The following is a 19,625-nucleotide window of genomic DNA, read 5'->3' as shown; positions in this document are numbered from 1 at the left end:
ATATTCTGTTATTTAAAAAAAAAACACCCATTTTGGGCAAAATACAAAATTTGCGGCCCTTGCTGCTTCTGTCAGTGTGAAATACACGCGTTAGATACTGCTGTTATATTCTGTTATTAAAAAAACAAAAATTTTTGGCCAAATACTAAATTTGCGGAGAATGAGGAGAGCATTGAATAAGGGACGTGGCCCCGGTCGTGGTGCTGCTGGTCGAGCTCCTGTTGCAGGGAGAGGACGTGGTCGATCTGTGCCAGCTACACGCACAAGTGAAACACCTTCCTCAGGTGCGAGTACGCGACAGAACCTTCAGTGTTATTTGGTCAGGCCTAATGCTGCTCTATGAATGGTGAGGCCAGAACAAGTACAGGTGATAGTAGATTGGGTTGCTGACAGTGCCTCCAGTTCCTTCACATTGTCTCCCACCCAGTCTCCTGCTGAAAGATCAGAGTTAGCACCTGCAGTCGATGTCCATCAGTCTTTTACCTCATCCCCTTCCAAATCAGCCAAGCAGTCTGAGCCCCAAGTCATGCAGCAGTCTCTTCTGCTTTTTGATGATTCTACTAGCAGGGTTTCCCAGGGCCATCCACATAGCCCTGCCCCAGAAGTGGAAGAGATTGAGTGCACCGATGCCAACCACTTATGTTTCAGGATGAGTACATGGGAGGATCATCGCAGCACGTCTCGGATGATGATGAAACACAGGTGCCAACTGTTGTGGCTTTCTGCAGTGTGCAGACCGACAAGGAGGGCAGGAGTGAAGACTGGGTGGAAGATGATGTGGAGGACAATGAGGTCCTCGACCCCACATGGAATAAAGGTCATGCGAATGACCTGTGTAGTTCGGAGGAAGAGGATGTGATCGCACAGAGCCACCAACACAGCAGAAGAGGGAGCAGGGTGCAAAAGCGGAGCAGCTGTCCCCTAGACAGTACGCCTGCAGCAAGGGACCGAGCACACGAAAGCCAGCTCCAAGGGGTTCCCTGGCGTGGTAGTTCTTCAGACAATGTGCTGACGACAAGACACAAGTGGTTTGCACGCTGTGCAATCAGAGCCTGAAGCGAGGCATAAACATTCTCAACCTGAGCACAACCTGCATGGCCAGGCATCTAAGTACAAAGCACGAGCTGCAGTGGAGTAGATACCTCAAAAACAAAGAAAGGTCTCTGGCTCCTCCTGTTTCCTCTTCTGCTGCAGTCTCAGCTTATTCATCCACCTCTGGAGTGACAGTGGCACCTGCCACCCCGCAAACAGAGGATCTGCCAGCAACACCACCACCTGGATCACCAAGCATCTCCACAATGTCCCACGGAAGTGTTCAGCTCTCCATCTCCCAAACACTGGAGCAGAAGAGGAAGTACCTACCCACCTATGATCCCTGGCCCTGAATGGCAACATTTTAAAATTACTGGCCTTTGAAATGTTGTAATTCCGTCTGGTGAAGACGGAGAGTTTTAAAAGCCTTAGGCCTCATGCACACAACAGTATTTTTTCACGGTCCGCAAAAACGGGGTCCGTAGGTCCGTGATCCGTGACCGTTTTTTCGTCCGTGGGTCTTCCTTGATTTTTGGAGGATCCACGGACATGAAAAAAAAAGTCGTTTTGGTGTCCGCCTGGCCGTGCGGAGCCAAACGGATCCGTCCTGAATTACAATGCAAGTCAATAGGGACGGATCCGTTTGACGTTGACACAATATGGTGCAATTGCAAACGGATCCGCCCCCCATTGACTTTTAATGTAAAGTCAGGAGTCCCTTTTATACCATCGGATCAGAGTTTTCTCCAATCCGATGGTATATTTTAACTTGAAGCGTCCCCATCACCATGGGAACGCCTCTATGTTAGAATATACTGTCGGATATGAGTTAGATCGTGAAACTCAGATCCGACAGTATATTCTAACACAGAGGTGTTCCCATAGTGATGGGGACGCTTCAGGTTAGAATATACTAAAAAACTGTGTACATGACTGCCCCATGACTGCCCCCTGCACATTCTAACGTGCTGATTACTGGGTGGCCACACTGGTGGATCCCCGTTACAAGGACAACGTACCGTCCTTAATTCCGTCACTGGAGCTTGATCGTAAGATGCGCGAGTACAAGCGAACGCTGGTAGACGTGCTGCTGGTGGCATTCCCACTTGACAGCGAGGGCACAGTGTAAGCACAAGGCGAAGGCAGAGGAGGAGGAAGAGGTCGTCAATGCAGCTGGGGCACCACCTGCACCTCAGAAGGCAGAGTTAGCATGACCGAAATGTGGAAAAGCTGTCAGCACGCCACAACAACCAGCACTACCGGCTGATATGGAACGTCTTAGCAGGAGGCAGCATTTCACCAACATGGTGGAGCAGTATGTGTGCACATGCCTACACGTATTGAATGACGGGTCTGTACACTTCAACTTCTGGGTCTCCAAAGTGGGCACATGGCCTGAGCTTGCCCTTTACGCCTTGGAGGTGCTGGCCTGCCCTGCAGCCAGTGTATTATCTGAACGTGTGTTTAGCACAGCAGGGCGCGTTATCACAGACAAGCGCAGCCGCGTGTCCACAGCCAATGTGGACCAGCTCACGTTCATTAAAATGAACCAGGCATGGATCCCACAGGACTTGTCCGTACCTTGTGCAGAATAGACATGTATACCGGCCTTACCCAGCCATTGTTATACTACAGCGCAATTGCTCATTGTTGTATTTTTGATATTTCCCACTCTTTTGGGGTGTACCCTAATTTAAAAAATAAATAAAAATAATAATTAAAACCAAAAACCACTGTTGGCTACCTCGTCCTTCTCCACCGCCGCTTCCACCTACACCTCTACGTCCACTACCTCCTCAACCTCCTACTCCATATTGACCTCCTCCTTATACATCAAGATTATATATTTTTTTATTTGTACGTATTTTATTTTATGTAATTTCACTAATTTGTCTGTTACATTTTCGGGTGAAATTCACCAAGTTTTGGCTGTGATATACCCCTGCTCTACCAGGTAGACAGGTAAGCAAATTTCACTAATTTGTCTGTTACATTACCAGGTGACATTCAATTTTTTGTTGTGATATACCCCTGCTCTACCTAGTTGATAGGTTAATAAATTTCACACATTTTTCTGTTACATTGTCGGATGACATTCAGCAATTTTTGGCTTTGATATACCCCTGCTCTACCTAGTAGACAGTGTGAGGGGTAGCTTTCTTTTAGGGGATCATTTACACCGATACAGCTTCAGGACACCAGGTTTCAGGTCCAAACAGTGCATTTATTGTGATACACCAGCACAAGCAAGATGAGAAAAATAATAAACACTCGCCCGTCCAGGCTCTAACTAAACATAATATTCCTGACTCACCTAAGTCTCCAGTCCAGCGTTTCTTGGGGAATAGTGGTCTCTCAGCCCTCCTGGCTTGGACCACACAGAGCCTCCAGGCCTCTTTCCACAGGCAACACACTCCCCCAAAGTTTAGGCTAACGCCTAGCCTTGTGGCCCCTCAGCCCACACGGCTGAGACCACTCACACACAGCCTCACCAGGATTTAATAGTAGCAGGATTTAATAGGATCCCTGGACATGAGCATGCCCTAAGTCCCGGACTGGAGCATGGGGAACAGGCACTCACCCAACACATTGCCTGTTCCCAGGAAAAGCCCACCCTGAAATAGCTGAACCAGCTACACTATCTATATGGTATCGCCCAACTACTTTAGTGGACACCTGAACTAGGGCTTTTACTCCACCAATGCCGGGCCCCTTGGTGACACGCTCCTGGTGCACACAACATCCCTTTTATTCTGCTTCCCCGTGACTTTACTGCACACCTCAATGTTCACATTGCCACAACAGGTTAATACATTTCACTAGTTTTTCTGTTACATAGTTGGGTGACATTCACCAATTTTTGGCTGTGATATTTCCCTGCTCTACCTAGTGGACAGGTTAAAAAATTTCACAAATTTTTCTGTTACATTGTTAGGTGACAATTATCAATTTTTGGCTTTGATATACCCCTGCTCTACCCGGTAGACAGGTTAATAAATTTCACTAATTTGTCTGTTACATTGTCGGGTGACTGTGACGGTAACGTACACTACACACAGGGGGGAGGATAGTGACCACTGCGCTCCACCCTCACCCCTGGCCATGCCTACTTGCCTCGCAAGTACTAATAACAGTGGACAACTAGATGGCAGTCCCTAACTTAGGATACGTGCTGGGAAGACAGTCAAGACAAATAACGGAATGTGAACGAACCGGTTCAATACCTAGAGAGCTATGCAGTTAGGAAAGCCGAGGTAAAATACCAGGAGAGAACTGATGTACAACAGGAGTCCGCAAAGAATCGTCAGGTGGAAGCCGGGGTCGGGATACCAGGAGAGATGCGCAGTATAGGAGGAGCAGGCAGAGAATTGTCAGGGAACACAGGATCAGGTAAGTATGCAGGAACAAAACAATTACCAGATACCTAAAATTAACAGGCAACCTGTGGCCAGCAGGCTGCCTGTATTTATAGTGGGGAGTGAGGGTCATGTGACGTGGCCAGCGTCACATGGCCGACAGACAGACAAATCGAGCACCGAGTGATCAGCTCGGTGCTCAAGGCAGACCTAGGAGCAGGGAGCCTCCCAGCTAGCAAAGCTGCCCTGGGAACGAGGCCAAACACAGATCCTTGCTCCCGAAGCTAAGCAGCAGGTCTGCGGCTGATGGGAGACCGAGTGCGCCTTTGGCGCCCCTGTGACAGTGACATTCACCAATTTTTTGCTATAATATACCACTGCTCTACCTAGTGGGCAGGTTTATAAATTTCACACATTTTTCTGTTACATTGTTGGGTGACAATCACCAATTTTTGGCTTTGATATACCCCTGCTCTACCTAGTAGACAGGTTAATAAATTTCACTAATTTTTCTGTTACATAGTTGGGTGACATTCACCAATTTTTGGCTGTGATATACCCCTGCTCTACCTAGTTGACAGGTTCATAAATTTCACACATTTTTCTGTTACATAGTTGGGTGACATTCACAAATTTTTGGCTGTGATATACCCCTGCTCTACCTAGTAGACAGGTTAATACATTTCACTAGTTTTTCTGTTACATAGTTGGGTGACATTCACAAATTTTTGGCTGTGATATACCCCTGCTCTACCTAGTAGACAGGTTATTCAATTTCACAAATTTTTCTGTTACATTCTTGGGTGACATTTTACCATTGTTGCCGTGAATAAACCCCTACTCTGCATAGGTGACAGGGACCGAAATTGTTAAAAATCATCTTTTCCATTGGTAGGTGACATTAACCCATTTCTGGCGATGAAAAACCCCTGCTCTGCATAGGTGACAGGGAATTACATTTGTAAAATTTGTCTTTCATTGTCCCTTTCATTCGATCTTTCCACTTTAATAACTTGTCCCATATTTCAGCTCGATCACATTGCAGCCATTGGCCACTCTTGAATGTGGTATCCCTTTCTCATGCTCCCTCTCCGGCGTGAAACCCTGATTAGCTGCTAACCGTAATCAACATGGTAGGCGCAGAAAAGAACATCAAAAGTTGATAGAGAAGAGATCCAATTGGATCCTGGACGTCACGGGGACGTGCGATCAGGCAGAAGTTATCTAGAGTTAACAAAGCGGCAGAGGGGGCCTCTCCTGTCTAACGTTTCCAAATCCAAAATTCCCCAGTGACATTCCCTATAATTTTTTTATAATCATTCCAATAACAGGGCATCCTAAGAGTCCTGTATTGTTATTTATCGTCACTACCTCCCCGAGTCGGGAGTGGGTAATTGCCGCGCGCCCCCTCCTTTATTTGGAAGCTTCGGCTTCAATAATTTGTCCTACATTTCAGCTTTATAACATTGCAGTCATTGACCTCCCTTGGATGTGGTGTCCCTTTCTCACGCTCCCTCTCCTACCGTGATCAACATGGTAGGCACAGAAAAGAACATTGAAAGTTGTCAGAGCAGATATCCAATTGGATCATGGACATCACGGGACGTGTGACATGGTGGAGCAGTATATGTGCACACGCCTACACGTACTGACTGATGGGTCTGACCCTTCAACTTCTGGGTCTACAAATTGGGCATATGGCCACAGGTTATATTTCCCAATGTTTTGGGGTGTACCCTAACTTAAACAAAAAATAAAACCAAAAAGCAGTGTAGGCTACCTCCTCATCCTCCACCGCCGCTTCCACCTACACCGCTACATCCACCGCCTCCTCAACCTCCTACTCCATATGGACCTTGTCCTCCAATATCAAGATTATTTTTATTTTTAATTTTTATGTATTTTATGTTATTTTAAGTCATTTCCCTGTCCACATTTATTTGCAGAGCACTTACCAGGCTATTAAGCACATTTAGCTGCCTTTTGCAGCCCTCTAGCCCTTTCCATAACTTTTTTACAGCCATTTTAGTGCTCAAAAGTTCGGGTCCCCATTGACTTCGGGTTCGGGGTCAAGTTCGGGTCCTGAACTTGAACTTTTTTGTATTCTTGGGTCTAAAGCTCTATATAATCAATAAAGTCTAATAGGTTTTAAAACAAGGAAATTGAGGTAAGTAATTAGCTTCAAAAGTAGCTCCAAATAGGATTTTGTTCCTGGACATCTGAGGCCCACTATGGTTATAGACATTGGACCCACCAGAAGATCGTCTGTTACTCTGGTAAGCCAGTTCTATCCTGGTTTCTTGTTAGGCCCTTTGATGGAAGTGACCCTTTAAATTATACTGAGATCGTACAGCATAAGCTAAAGTAGAACCCATTTTCTCCTATTGACTATTACAATTAAAATTAGTTTGGGCTTCACACATGTCAGGAAGCCGGGGACATCATCTCCCCTCGGTGTCGGAGGGTGCGGCATGGTATACGGGCCTCCCTTCGGCCTGGCAGAACCATGGGCGCCCCAGCAATTACTGCGCATATTTATATAATAGCTGTAGCCTTGCTGGGGGGAAGTTCCCAGTCCACACCCACACCCTCTGGCTATAAAGAGCTGATTAGATCCTGGCTCAGTGCTGAGTTATTCCACTTTATGGTAAGACATACGAAGCTTCCTAGGCATTTAGGGCCAGATTTATCATGACTCTGACAGCTCACTCCACTTTAACATATGGCTAAAGTCAGTTTTAGCCAAGTCAGATTTATGATCGGCCCTTTAAGACTGCAATAAATGTGGTTTGACGGTAGCAGTTTATCCATCAGTAAGCAGCTTTGCAAAATTCGCACATCTTTACGAAAAAGTCGCACGTTTTTATGAAAAAGTCGCATGTTCTATTAAAAAGTCTTATAAGATAAGCATGGTCCTCACTGGAGTGAAATTGCAACTTTTTTGCGACTTTTTAAAGAGTCTGAATAGTAAATCTGTCTAGAGATTCAATTACATAAGAAAACACGCCCACTTTCAGAAAACTGGTGAGCATGGTGCAGAGCAGAAAAATGTCGCAAATTTGTGCGCAGTTTTAGCGTTTGGGACGTTTTTGGGGACTTTTTCACTCCATTATTCTGACCTGAGCTAATGATAAATCTGGCCCTTAGTTCGCTGTTCCCTGCTGACTTTCTGTGTACCAACTTTGACCAACCTATGCTTCTGACCCTGTGCATTCCACCTTAACCTTGTATTTAGCCTGACTACTCTGGGATTGTGCTTGGGTACCTCGTTCCCGGCTGCTACCTGCCAGTGGGTTTTCCTTCTCGCTGATTTCTTTAAGAACGCCTGTCAGAGCTTGACAACACATTTCAATTTTTTAATAAATCAGAGTATTCGTATTTTGTTTAGGTCTCAGATATCAGTTTAAGTGCATATATAAGAAAAGTGCCTTAGAAATGTTCTTCTGTTAAAAATGTACTATTCAATTCAAGATTTCAGTCTACTGCACTAAATAGGAGACAAAAACTTATGTTGTCTGTCTGTCCTCTGTAGCAGTGTGTTGTAACTGTTTATGGGAATTCGGTGGGAGATTTATCAAACTGGAGTAAAGTAGAACTGGTTTAGTTACAACTAAACTAAACTGGTAACTAAGCCAGTTCTACTTTACACCAGTTTGATAAATCACCCCCTATGTGCTTTAAGGTGTTTTGAGGTTTCTGCAATCACCCTCAAATATGGTAGAATTTCTCCTACAATTAGTGTAAGATTATACCAAATTTAAATATTCTATACAGTTCACTTTTACAAAGCACACAAGATTATGTTAAACAGCCAAAACAAAACAGTTATTTTTAAATGATTTCCAACCCTGTTATTTCTCCTTAAATAAACACACTGTTCTCATAATGACTTTTGGGGGTTTCCATATTTCTGAACTATGTCTGGGCACAGAAGCTCTGAACTTGAGCACACTGAACAGACCTTAAGATTTACTGTCCTTGTTTGTAGAAAAAAAATCAGGACAATTCAGGTTCAGGAAAAAATCTAAATCTGTTTCATGTGTGCCAAACTGTTATTTAAGGAAGTTTTGAAACATACTTGTTTAATAATGTTTAATGTCTATTAGGGTGGGTTCACACTAGCGTTAGGGATTCCATTATGGCTTTCCGTTATAACATGGTTATAACGGAAAATAACGGAATCCATAAGACGGAAGGACAGATCCGTTCTTCTGCCCATAGGCTTGTATTATTATGGAATGCAAAATGAAAGCCTTTAAAAAGCATTCCGTTTGCTCTCCATCCTAATAGAAGTCTATGAGAATCAAAACGGATCCATCTGGGTCCCGTTAGGTAAGACGAAAAACAAAGTCCTGTCGACAGGACTTTGTTTTCGTCTTGCATAATGGTACCCAGACGGATCCGTTATGCTTTCCTATAGACTTCTATTAGGACCGAGAGCAAATGGGATGCCTTTTAAAGGCGTCCGTTTTGCATTCTGACTAGGCATTCCGTTATTTTCCGTTATAACGGAAAGCCATAACGGAATCCCTAACGTTAGTGTGAACCCACCCTTACTGTGATTCTTCTTGATAATGAAGCGTTATGCATCACTAAAAATAGTATTAATGTATTGTGTATTTTTTAAACAGCCCTGTTTTCAAAAGAAGTCCAGATATAACAAAATCACCACTGACCAAGTCTGAACAACTGCTTCGAATAGATGACCACGACTTCACTATGAGACCTGGCTTTGGGGGTATGTTACATATTGGGAACTTCTTGCTATGCATGCTATTTGATGCTCATTTCAGCATATTAGAACTATAACAGGAGATATTAGTAACAATTATTGCCAATATAAACATATTATATAAACATGCCTTAACCCCTCAGTACGGAGCAATTTTTCACCTTAAATACCATGCCCGTTTTGCAAATCTGACATGTATTCACTTTTTGTGGTAATAACTTTGGAAAGTTTTTTATCCAAGCCATTCTGAGATTGTTTTCTCGTAACACTTTGACTGAAATGTATCACTAACATGAAATACAATGTGTTTTACCTGTATTTAAAAAATCCCAAAATTTTAGAAAATTTGGAAAAATGCACTATTTTCTAAATATGAATTTCTCTGCTTGTATGGCAGCTAGAGATACCTCACAAAATATGTTGACATAATTTTGTAAATGTTATTTAATTTTTAAGAAAATTTCCCAAAGTACCAATTCAGGTATAAAGTGATTTTGAGGTGTTACGTAATAGAAACCACCCATAAATGACCTCATTTTAGAAATTACACACCTCAAATTATTTAAAACTGATGTTACAAACTATGTAAACCCTTGAGGTGTTCCACAAGAATGAAAGGAAAATGGAGGTGAAATTTCAACATTTCATTTTTTCATTTAATCATTTTTTTCTTGCAACATAGCAAAGGTTAACAGCAAAATAAACCTCAATATGCAATACATTACTCTTATTCTGCAGTTTACAGAAATACCCAATATGTGGTGGTAAACTGCTGTAGAGGCACATGGCAGTGGTCAGAAGTAAAGGAGTGCCATATGGTTTTTGGAGGCAGATTTTACTAGAATGGTTTTTGGGCACCATTTTGTATTTGAAGAGACCATGACATACCCCTACAGTGGAACACTTGGCTGTGAAAATGAAACATAGAAACATAGAATGTGTCGGCAGATAAGAACCATTTAGCCCATCTAGTCTGCCCAAAAGGAAAAGTTTTATTTCTTTCAATAAAATGTTGCTTTTCCCAAAATGTTTCATTTTCACAAGGGGTAGCAGGAGAAACAGCACCACATATTTGCTTCCTATTTTCTCCTGAATATGGCAACACCCCATATGTGGTGGTAAACTGTTGTGGGGACACACGGCACAATTCAGAACGGAAAGAGCACCATATGGCTTGGTTTTTATTTGAGTGATTGTCTTATGTGGGGGTTCATTTTTTGCGGGATGAGGTAACGTTTTCACTGGTACCATTTTGGGGTACATACGACTTTTTGATTGCTTGGCATTACACTTATTGTGAGGCAAGGTGACAAAAAATTGCAGTTTTTATTTTTTTACAGCATTCACCTGAGGGGGCATATCATGTAATATTTTTTAGAGCAGGTTGTTATAGGCCCAGCAATACCTAATGTGTCTATTTTTTTATTTTTTGCAAGTTTTACACAGTAACATTTTGAGAAAAATATCTTGTTTTTGTGTTGCCAATTTCTGAGAGCCATATTTTTTTTATTTTTTGAGCGATTGTCTTATGTAGGGTCTCATTTTTGGTGGGATGAGATGATTGGTACCATTTTGAGGTACATACAACTTTTTGATTGCTTGGTATTACACTTTTTGTGAGGCAAGGTGACCCAAAAATTGCTGTTTTGGCATGTTGTTTTTTTTGCTGCGTTCATCTGACGGGGTGGATCATCTGATATTTTTATAGAGCCTGTCAATACAGATGCGGAAATACCTAATATGTCTACTTTTTTTTTTTTTACATAACTTTTTTGTCCCACTTCAACTTTTGGGGGTCTGATCCCTTCTACAATGAATTACAATAAATCTGCATTGTAATGCATTGGCTGTAAGTGTATTATACACTGTAATACACTCACAGCCTGCTTGCCTGCGAGACCCAGGGGGCTCTTTCAAAAATCCGATTCACCGGATCGCCGATTTCTTTTGGAAAAATTTGGTTCGATCTGAATTTATTCACGGCAGATTACGTTAAAAAGCTTTTATAGTGGTGTAGAACACTGTGCCTTGCAGTAACACGCATAGGGAGTCTGCTTTGTTAGGCTACTTTCACACTTGTTTTTGGAGCAGATCCGTCTGGTATTTGTCCGTCCAGACTTTACATTGAAAGTCAATGGGGGCGGATCTGTTTGAAAAATGCACTATATTGTGTCACCTTCGAACGGATCCGCCCCCATTGACTTTCATTGTAACTCTGGACGGATCCGTTTGCCGGACACCCGAACACTGCAAGCAGCGTTCGGGTGTCCGCCTGCTGAGCGGAGCGGAGGACAGCCGGTGCCAGACTGATGCATTCTGAGCGGATCCGCATCCACTCAGAATGCATTAGGGCTGCGTTCGGGGCCTCTTGTGAGAGCCTTCAAACGGAACTCACAAGCGGAGCCCCGAACGCTAATGTGAAAGTAGCCTTAGTGAAATAATACTGTAAGTCCGTATGACATGCAGATGACAGGCGTCGCTCTTAGAATCACTGCACTTCACTTATTTGGGCAGTCACGGGACCAAAACTGACTAAATAACTCAAGTATGAACTCAGCCTTACAGGTCGATGTTAGCGCCAAGAAGAAGCGCACTCCTTTTACACTGTCGCCAGCTGATTCCACATAGATGTCTACAGAACCTGTTCTATTAAACGCTTATACAAGTAGACCCCCCCTGACAGATTGGAGAGGGTGTCAGCAGTAAGTTTGTGTTGACGTCACTGATTAATTTGCCCTTTCTCTGATCCGTCAGAACAAAAACCCACAAAAAACAGATCATGTCTGTGGAGCATCCGCCTTCAATCATTTGGTCAGTAATCCATCAGTATTGCTAAAGCCCCAAAAAAACAGGAGTGGATCCAAAACAAAGATGACACGTGAATGGAATATTTGCATGTCTTCTGTACTCACTCCTGCTTTTGGCTACCAAATTATAAGCCAATTCTGATGGGACCATACAGGCCTTACAGCTGCTATACAGAAAGGATGCGTTGTGTGTCTCATTTTATGTTCTTTCTGACAGATCAGTAGAAGGGTCATATAAATGATGATGTCAGCCAGGCCAAAAAGGCAAAATAGTGGCCCAGTCATGAAGTGGGGAGGGTGAGAACAGCATGAGAAGTCCACAGAGTGGCCCTATGACAGAGTCTGGAGGTGGAGGAAGCATCTGGAGGCCACAGACTGGCATAATAACAGAGTGTGGAGGTGGCGGCAGGATCAGGAGGCCACAGTTGAAAGATGTGTACCAGGGTGGGTTCCCCAGGATACAGCAAAGTCACAAACGAGGAAAGCAACTCTGATACCAGCTTTTGCAAAAACGGATAATAAACACAACCACAAATGATGAGAACATAAAATAAGTTTAAATACACCCAGCCCAAAGGCTGAGGCCCCTGTGTTGCACAGCACGGCGCCACCTGATGGATGCCAGCAGAAATTTCGCAATAATTTACCTACTGACGGGCCCAACTAAAACTGCCTCGACGTACCTATTATTACCCTGAAACCAACACGAACAATTGGTTGGGTGCTTACTACGGGCTGACCTGCGGTGCAACACAGCAGTTCACAATCTTTCCGTGCACTATATTATTCCCCCTTCCATAACTAGTCCGGTATCACGTGCCTGATTATTTCTTCTGAGCAAAACGCTGAACTGGATAGAGTTCATGGGGGTATTTATCAGCTTTCAAATGTGCAATGTCCCTTTTAGTAATGGAGTCCTTGTAGTACAGCAGCAACAGTTTAGGCCTGACACAAAGCAGAGACCCTAACTATCTAACTACAGGCCTGGTCTAAGTCTCTAGGCGCCAAACTGCAGTGAGATGCATGCATGATCTTACCGACCTGGGTCTGCTCTTTATTCACTGATGTCTCTAACCTGAACAACTAGTCTCTCCAGCAAACACGAGGTCCCACAGGGTATGCATCTTGTTCCTTAGCTCTTGTCATCCTTCCTGGAAACAATCCTCCTTTCCCTGGACAGGATCTGGGTCTTGGACAACAATCAGCTTCATTTAGCTGCAGCTGTGGTCACAGAGGAGGTCCTCTCACTCCTGGATCCAATAGCTTTTCTGCTCACACACAGCACCTCAGCTCTCAGCTTGCTCCCAAGATGGCTGCAGATCCCTCTTCCTGCTCTCTAGAACCAAACCTCTCATGAATATGGAAATATATATGCAGTCAGTCAGCTGTGCCTAGGAAACAGCAGCATCTTGTGGCCAAACAGCAAAACGTCATTCCAGATCATTTAACTCAATTTAAGCAAACACAATGTTCAGACAATGAGAGCTGTTTCCCCATTTCACACAATGACAGAGTGTGGAGGTGGCAGCAGAATCAGAAGGCCACAGAGTGTCAAGGTGACATAGTGTGTAGGTGGAGGCAGCATCAGGAGGCCACAGAGTGGCAAGGTGACATAAAGTGGAGGTAGGAGCAGCATATGGAGACCACAAAGTGTCAAAGTGACAGAGTGTGGAGATGGCGGCAGCATTAGGAGGCCACAAAGTGGCTAGGTGACAGTGTAGAGGTGGAGGCAGCATCAGGAGGCCATAGAGTGGCAAGGTTACATAGCGTGGAGGTGGCTGCAGCATCAGGAGACCACAGAGTGGCAAGGTGACATTGTGTGGAGTTGGAGGCAGCATCAGGAGGCCACAGAGTGGCAAGGTGACATAGAGTGGAGGTAGGAGCAGCACGAAGAGACCACAGAGTGGTAATTTGATATAGTTTGGAGTTGGCGGCAGCATGTCACCACCAGACATCTGAGAAGCTCTGACAGATGCCTTTCAGAACCTCCTCCTTGAGCTTCCTTTGTTTTGCTTTCAGTTCCTCATCTCGTTAGCCTCTCTCAGCTGTCATGTAGTTGTACTGATTGCATCCCTTTAAATTCCTCCCCATAGTGCATTAGTGTGCGGTTTATAGTTCTTCCTGGAGTGTGTGTGCATGCTGATCCTACTTCCCAGTCTTCTACAAGATAAGTGTTGTGCATTAATTTGTCATTTTCTGTTTGCTGGATCCCAGGTGACCCTGACTCCCTCCGTATCTAGTGTAGGGAGCCGGTGGTTGTGTCCCCTCACTATTATAGGGTGTTCAGGTGTTATACAGCCGAGGTACGAGGATATGCGATCATCTACCATTGGGATTTTCGCATAGGCTGAGCAGTCAGGGAGAGTGCCAGGTCTGATGCAGGGGTCTCCCTTTTTGTTCCTTAGTTTTGGATCCAGTGAGTCGCATATTCATTTTGTGTTACCTTGTTTCCTGTACACCTTCCGTGACATTATAAACTGCCAAAACCGTCTCAAGCATGGATCCGGTTTCACTTTTGACTGAACGCTTCCAGGGTCTTTCATTGGAGGTAGCTGATCTCCGTAAGACTCTTTCTCAGTTTCAAGTGACCGGTTCAGTTTGCGTTCATGGAGTTTGTTCTGAGCCTAAGATCTCGCTCCCGGATACGTTCTCCGGGGGTAGTGAGAATTTTGCGCGTTTTAGAGAGGCTTGCAAACTCCATTTTCGCCTTCTTCCCCATTCCTCTGGTGATGAGGAACGGAGGGTGGGGATCATTATATCGCTGCTCAGGGGCAACGCTCAGTCGTGGGCCTTTTCGCTGCCGGTCGGGGCACGGCCCCTCCGTTCAGTGGATGAATTCTTTTTAGCCCTGGGTCAGATATATGATGATCCGGATCGTATTGCTTTGGCTGAGTCTAGACTACGTCTGTTATGCCAGGGTAAACAATCCGCAGAGATATACTGCTCAGAATTTCAAAGATAGGCAGCTGATACTGGTTGGAATGATGCTGTACTCTGAAGTCAATTTTGCCATGGTCTTTCAGAGGGATTGAAAGATGCATTTGCCTTTCATGAGAGGCCTACTTCCTTGGACTCTGCTATGTCTCTGGCCGTTCGTATTGACAGGCGTCTTAGAGAGAGAGGAGAGATCACTCCTTCCTGTCATACTCAATCCCAGGACAGTGCAGCGGTCTCTTTCTGTGCGCAGGGGTCTCAGTCGCTGTCAACCCCTTCTGAGCAGGAGCCCATGCAGCTGGGGTTGATTGCCTCTGACAATAGAAGATTCAGCCCGCATGGGAAGGTTTGTTTTTGTTGTGGAGGTATAAATCATTTGGCAAATGTTTGTCCCTCTAGGAGATTCAGGCAGTTTTTTGGTAGTAATAAAGAAACAAAAAGGAAAAAATCCTTTAAAAATGTTCCATCTGTTAGGAAATTGAAGGTTTTCCGTTTGCTTGTAGTTCCCGTTTTGTCCTGCCTACCAGGGTGGCGCTAGAGAGCAAGAACATTTTTTGTGAGATTTTTGTAGATAGTGGAGCAGCTGTCAATCTCATTGATAATCAATTTGCGATAACTCATGGTTTTCAGGTATGCACTTTGAGAAAGGATATTCCTTTTGCTATTGATTCCGCTCCACTTTCTCAGAAATCATTAAAGGGCATAGTTCACAATATCCGTTTAATTGTAAGTGATGCTCATGTTGAGGATGTGTCATGTTTCGTCCTTAGCGGATTGCCTACTCCTCTAGTAATGGGGCTACCCTGGCTCACTAAACATAACCCCACCATTGATTGGCAAGCGAGGCAAATAAATGGTTGGAGTGACTTTTGCAGAGAGAATTGCCTCACGACATCTGTTTCTCAGGTTTCTACTAAGACTGTACCATCCTTTCTCTCTGAATTTTCGGATGTCTTCTCTGAGAGTGGAGTTCAGGATTTGCCCCCACACAGGGAGTACGATTGCCCTATTAATCTCATCCCAGGCGCCAAGCTGCCTAAATCTCGTTTATACAATCTCTCCCAACCTGAAAGGGTCGCTATGCGTGCTTATATCTCTGAGAGTCTGAGAAAAGGACACATACGACCCTCGAAGTCACCTGTTGCCGCTGGTTTTTTCTTTGTTAAGAAAAAAGATGGTTCTTTAAGACCTTGTCTGGATTTCAGGGAGCTGAACAGTATCACAATTCGTGACCCTTATCCGCTTCCTCTGATCCCGGACCTGTTTAACCAGATTGTTGGGGCTAAAGTTTTTTCCAAATTAGATCTAAGAGGGGCATACAACCTGGTCAGGGTCAGAGAAGGAGACGAATGGAAGACGGCCTTCAATACCCCTGAGGGCCATTTTAAGAATTTGGTTATGCCTTTTGGTTTGATGAATGCTCCAGCCGTTTTTCAGCATTTTGTGAACAGCATTTTTTATCATTTAATGGGGAAATTTGTATTAGTGTATTTGGATGACATTTAGATTTTTTCTCCTGATTTCAAAACTCATAAGGAACACTTACGTCAGGTCTTGCTCATCCTGCGGGAGAATAAATTGTACGCGAAACTGGAAAAATGTGTGTTTGCGGTTCCAGAAATTCAATTTCTGGGGTTTCTTCTCTCCGCTTCTGGTTTTCGCATGGACCCCGAGAAGGTCCGCGCTGTGCTTGAGTGGGAGCTTCCTGAGAATCAGAAGGCGCTGATGCATTTTTTGGGCTTTGCCAATTATTACAGGAAGTTATTTTTATTTATCCTCTGTTGTTAAACCACTCACTGATATGACCAGAAAGGGGGTAGATTTTTCTTCCTGGTCGGTAGAGGCGCGTAAGGCCTTTTCTAATATCAAGGAGAGTTTTGCTTCTACTCCCATCTTGGTACAACCTGATATTTCTCTACCCTTCATAGTTGAGGTTGATGCTTCTGAGGTGGGTGTGGGTGCAGTATTGTCTCAGGGTTCCTCTCCTGCCAAATGGCGACCGTGTGCCTTTTTCTCGAAGAAACTCTCCTCCGCAGAGAGAAATTACGATGTGGGAGATAGGGAGTTGTTGGCCATCAAGTTGGCTTTTGAGGAATGGCGCCATTGGTTAGAGGGAGCCAGACACCCTATTACCGTGTTTACTGACCATAAAAATCTAGCCTACTTGGAGTCAGCCAAGCGTCTGAACCCGAGACAGGCCAGAAGGTCTTTGTTCTTTTCAAGGTTTAATTTTGTTGTCACGTTCCGCCCTGGGGTTAAGAATGTGAAGGCAGATGCCCTGTCACGTTGTTTTCCGGGAGGTGGGAATTTTGAAGACCCGGGTCCCATTTTGGCTGAAGGTGTGGTGGTCTCTGCTCTTTATCCTGAATTGGAGGCAGAGGTGCAGGTAGCCTAGTCAGAGGCTCCTGATCTTTGTCCTCCTGGGAGGTTGTTTGTGCCTCTCGCTTTAACACACAAGATTTTTAAGGAACACCACAATACGGTCCTTGCTGGGCACCCGGGGGCAAGAGCCACAGTGGATCTCATCGCTAGGAGATTCTGGTGGCCTGCGCTTCGTAAGTCGGTTGAGGGTTTTGTGGCAGCCTGCGAGACCTGCGCTCGTGCCAAAGTCCCTCATTCATGGCCATCAGGTCCTCTCCTTCCCTTACCCATTCCTTCCCGTCCTTGGACACATCTGTCCATGGACTTCATAACGGACCTGCCTCGTTCCTCGGGGAAGACTGTGATTCTGGTGGTGGTGGACCGTTTTAGCAAAATGGTGCATTTCATCCCTTTTCCTGGCTTGCCCAATGCTAAGACGCTGGCGCAGGCATGTATTGATCACATTGTCAAATTGCATGGTATTCCTTCAGACATAGTCTCTGATAGGGGCACGCAGTTTGTTTCCAGATTCTGGAAGGCTTTCTGTTCTCGCTTGGGGGTTCGGTTGTCATTCTCTTCTGCTTTCCACCCGCAGTCGAATGGCCAGACAGAGCGCGTCAATCAGAATCTGGAGACATATCTGCGCTGTTTTGTGGCGGAGAATCAGGAGGATTAGTGTTCTTTTTTGTCCCTTGCTGAGTTTGCTTTAAATAACCGTCGTCAGGAGTCCTCTGATAAGTCACCATTTTTTGGTGCATATGGGTTTCATCCGCAGTTTGGGACATTCTCGGGAGAGGGGTCTTCTGGTTTACCTGATGAGGACAGATTCTCCTCGTCTTTGTCATCTATTTGGCAAAAGATTCAGGATAATCTAAAGAGCATGAGTGAGAGATATAAGCGTGTGGCGGATAAGAGACGTGTGCCTGGTCCGGACCTGAATGTTGGTGATCTGGTGTGGTTGTCTACTAAGAATATCAAATTGAAGGTTGCCTCCTGGAAGTTGGGTCCTAGGTTTATTGGGACTTACAAAATCTTGTCTGTCATCAATCCTGTTGCCTATCGTCTTGATCTTCCTCAGACTTGGAAGATCCATAATGTTTTTCATAAGTCCTTATTAAAACCTTATGTCCAACCCATTGTACCCTCGTCTTTGCCTCCTCCTCCGATAATGGTTGATGGTAATCTTGAATCTCAGGTCTCCAGGATTGTGGATTCTCGTGTTGTCCGCGGTTGTCTCCAGTACCTCGTTCATTGGGAGGGTTATGGTCCTGAGGAGAGGATGTGGGTCCCAGTGACGGACATAAAGGCCACTCGTCTCATCAGGGCTTTCCATAGGTCCCATCCTGAGCAGGAGGGGTCTGAGTGTCCGGAGTCCACTCGTAGAAGGAGGGGTACTGTCACCACCAGACATCTGAGAAGCTCTGACAGATGCCTTTCAGAACCTCCTCCTTGAGCTTCCTTTGTTTTGCTTTCAGTTCCTCATCTCGTTAGCCTCTCTCAGCTGTCATGTAGTTGTACTGATTGCATCCCTTTAAATTCCTCCCCATAGTGCATTAGTGTGCGGTTTATAGTTCTTCCTGGAGTGTGTGTGCATGCTGATCCTACTTCCCAGTCTTCTACAAGATAAGTATTGTGCATTCATTTGTGATTTTCTGTTTGCTGCATCCCAGGTGACCCTGACTCCCTCCGTATCTAGTGTAGGGAGCCGGTGGTCGTGTCCCCTCACTATTATAGGGTGTTCAGGTGTTATACAGCCGAGGTACGAGGATATGCGATCATCTACCATTGGGATTTTCGCATAGGCTGAGCAGTCAGGGAGAGTGCCAGGTCTATTGCAGGGGTCTCCCTTTTTGTTCCTTAGTTTTGGATCCAGTGAGTCGTATATTCATTTTGTGTTGTCTTGTTTCCTGTACACCTTCCACGACACAGCATCAGGAGGCCACAGAGTGGCTAGGTGACAAATTGTGGAGGTGGCAGCAGCATCGGGAGTCCACAGAGTGGCAAGGTGACATAGAGTTGAGGTAGGAGCAGCATGTGGAGACCACAAAGTATCAAGGTGAAAAAGTGTGGAAGTGGCAGCAGCATCAGGAGGCCAAAGAGTGGCAAGGAGACATAGAGTGGAGGTAGGAGCAGCATTAGTATGCCACAGAGTGGCAAGGTGACATATTGTGGAGTGCCGGCAGGATCAGGAGCCCACAGAGTAGCACAGTGACAGAGTGTGGGAGTGACGGCAGCATCAGGAGGCCACAGAGTGGCAAGGTGACATAGTATGGAGGTAGGAGCAGCAAGGGGAGACCACAGAGTGGGAAGTTGACATAGTATAGAGGTAGGAGCAGCATGGGGAGACCGCAGAATGGCAAGGTGACATAGTTTGGAGGTGGCGGCAGCATCAGGAGGCCACAG

General features: G+C 45.0%; 1 protein-coding gene across 1 annotated transcript in view; it reads left to right on the top strand.

Moving 5' to 3' along the window:
* The window catches only part of LOC122935646 (gamma-aminobutyric acid receptor subunit rho-1), a 158,269-nt gene that overhangs the window by 31,384 nt on the left and 107,260 nt on the right, over positions 1-19,625 (top strand). The window contains exon 2 of the mRNA XM_044291442.1: positions 9,020-9,126. Within this exon, the coding sequence (XP_044147377.1) occupies positions 9,108-9,126 (19 nt within the window). The 5' untranslated portion in view covers positions 9,020-9,107. The remainder of the gene's footprint in view (positions 1-9,019; positions 9,127-19,625) is intronic.

The sequence above is a fragment of the Bufo gargarizans genome, chromosome 4 (genome assembly GCF_014858855.1).
Source record: "Bufo gargarizans isolate SCDJY-AF-19 chromosome 4, ASM1485885v1, whole genome shotgun sequence".
NCBI lineage: Eukaryota > Metazoa > Chordata > Amphibia > Anura > Bufonidae > Bufo > Bufo gargarizans.
This window is presented reverse-complemented; position numbering and strand designations above follow the sequence as displayed.